The sequence below is a fragment of the Trachypithecus francoisi genome, unplaced genomic scaffold, assembly GCF_009764315.1.
Source record: "Trachypithecus francoisi isolate TF-2019V2 unplaced genomic scaffold, Tfra_2.0 Contig01461, whole genome shotgun sequence".
NCBI lineage: Eukaryota > Metazoa > Chordata > Mammalia > Primates > Cercopithecidae > Trachypithecus > Trachypithecus francoisi.
In genome coordinates, this window is record NW_022681433.1 from 12,929,761 (window position 1) to 12,931,790 (window position 2,030).

Below are 2,030 nucleotides of genomic sequence, written 5' to 3' on the forward strand. Positions count from 1 at the left end.
GAACAATACGAATTCCTGTGGCCACTCTCATCCCATTTCCTATCTACATCCACCAAAAAAAAAAAAAAAAAAGCAAGGAATAGAGCATACAATCTCTTTTCTTTTATGTTCCCTGGGTTCTGGTAGGACCCTGTGTCAACATCCTGCTGTCTGCTTATCCTGTTAGGGCAGCCGGATTTTATGCTTTTAAAACATCAACTAGTCCAATGTATAGTTCCGTCTATTAACGGCCACTTTTTTTTTTTTTTATTTTAGAACATCTTAAATTTTTAATCCTTTCTTTACAGGTTACTTAGACCACTTTTAATTAAGAAAACTGTAGAAAGTCAGTAACTGCTGCAAGCGAACGCCAGGCAGTGGCATGTTAATTTCCAGAGTCCTTCTTTGCGCGGTGTCTGAATGTACTACGGAGGTCTCTGCTCACACTTGCTGGAACCAATCGTGGCAGATTTTAGTCCACAGGTCGCTTTTCCCCATATTGCTTTGTAAACTCTTCAGCATTCTTACAGAATTTTTTACGGTCTTTAGAGTATTCTTCAGCTAGGTCAGCCCGAAGCGGGTGCTCGGGCTGCGGGTCATTCACCAGTGCTATGAGGGACTGGATTACTTGGTCGGTTTTGGTTGCTGGCTTCCAGTTTTCAGCACTAATTACTGGCAGACAGACCTGCCCCTTTTCGTCGATGTTCGGGTGATAGATCTTTGTTTTAAATGTAATCCTCGGTGGTTTGAATGGGTACTCTGCTGGAAAGTTGATTTCGATTCTGAAGGCCCCCTTATTATACGGAGGGTTGTCAGGAACAATAAGCCCTTGCCAAGTCAATAAATTAGCTTCATCAACCTGGATGTTACGGAAGTTTTCCATTCCACATTTGCGGATTTCTTCAAGCTCCTTCATCAGCCTCCTGCTGGCCGCCATCTTGGATTTGGTGCTGCTCCTTTCCCAGAATGCATCGTGGTAACGGCCACTTTTAATGGTTGCATATATATACACTCAAATAACGTTCTGATGTGGCAGTTTGAACTTACGCTGAGCAAAGCAACTTGCCCACTGGTTGATTAGAGTGATCATCCACAATCCTACACATTATAAAGCTTTTTTTTTTTCTAGAGCCAGAGTCTCGCTCTGTTGCCCCAGCTGGATTGCAGTGGCGCCCTCTCGGCTCACTGCAACCTCCGCCTCCTGGGTTCAAGCCATTCTCTTGCCTGGGCCTCCCAAGTGGCTGGGATTACAGGCACGTGCCACCATGCCCAGCTAACTTTTTTTGTATTTTTAGCAGAGACGAGGTTTCACCATGTTGGCCTGGCTAGTCTAGAACTCCTGACCTCAAGTGATCCGTCTGCGTTGGTCTTCCAAAGTGCTCAGATTACAGACGTGAGCCACCGCGCCCGGCCTTACACATTATAATTCTACCTGCATATTCACCTGCTGCCTGACTGAAGACTGATATTATATCCAGATCAGATTGCTCACCTTGTATTTCACAGCACAAAGTGAGATCCTTGGTGTTTGAATTTTTTTTTCCTGAGGAATTTCTATTAAACCAGTTCATGTTCTCAACAGGAAGTAATTCAGACATGGGAAATGATAAAATGTATCAACTGAGAGCCAAAGAAGATAATGACTAGAGGTCAAATATACTCATGCAAAGGGATAGAAATAATATATTTTGGGGCATTTTCACAAAAAGTTATCACTTTAGAGTACGAATGTAAATTATACTTGTTTACCTGAATTTTCAGATGTAACTCACTTTATACAATACTTAATATATTGAAAACTATCATTTTAATTATAAAATTGGACTTGAATTTCTGTAGAACAAGTATTACACCCAGACCGACATGAAAACCTCAGTAAGAAGGTAGCAAAACTTATTTAAAAATCACATATTTAAAGGTAAGATTATCTTTTACAATAAATTATTAATGGCACTGCTCAAAATAAGTTATGGAATATGAATGCAAAGTAGTCAGAGTTATTTTTATATTTGCCATAAGAGCTAAGGAACTTAAAAAGAAAAGTAGTATTA

General features: G+C 40.5%; 1 protein-coding gene across 1 annotated transcript; it reads right to left on the reverse strand.

Annotated features, from left to right (window-relative positions):
• Positions 1 to 249: 249 nt before the first annotated feature.
• On the reverse strand, positions 250 to 957 carry UBE2L5 (ubiquitin conjugating enzyme E2 L5). The gene has a single exon (XM_033236163.1). It carries the CDS (start codon positions 914 to 916, stop codon positions 452 to 454), a length of 465 nt encoding a protein of 154 aa, XP_033092054.1. The 5' UTR covers positions 917 to 957; the 3' UTR covers positions 250 to 451.
• Between the last annotated feature and the right edge of the window lie 1,073 nt (positions 958 to 2,030).

Excerpts from the sequence above, each read along its gene's own strand:
- UBE2L5 (XM_033236163.1), bottom strand. The coding sequence starts at position 916 with ATGGCGGCCAGCAGGAGGCTGATGAAGGAGCTTGAAGAAATCCGCAAA.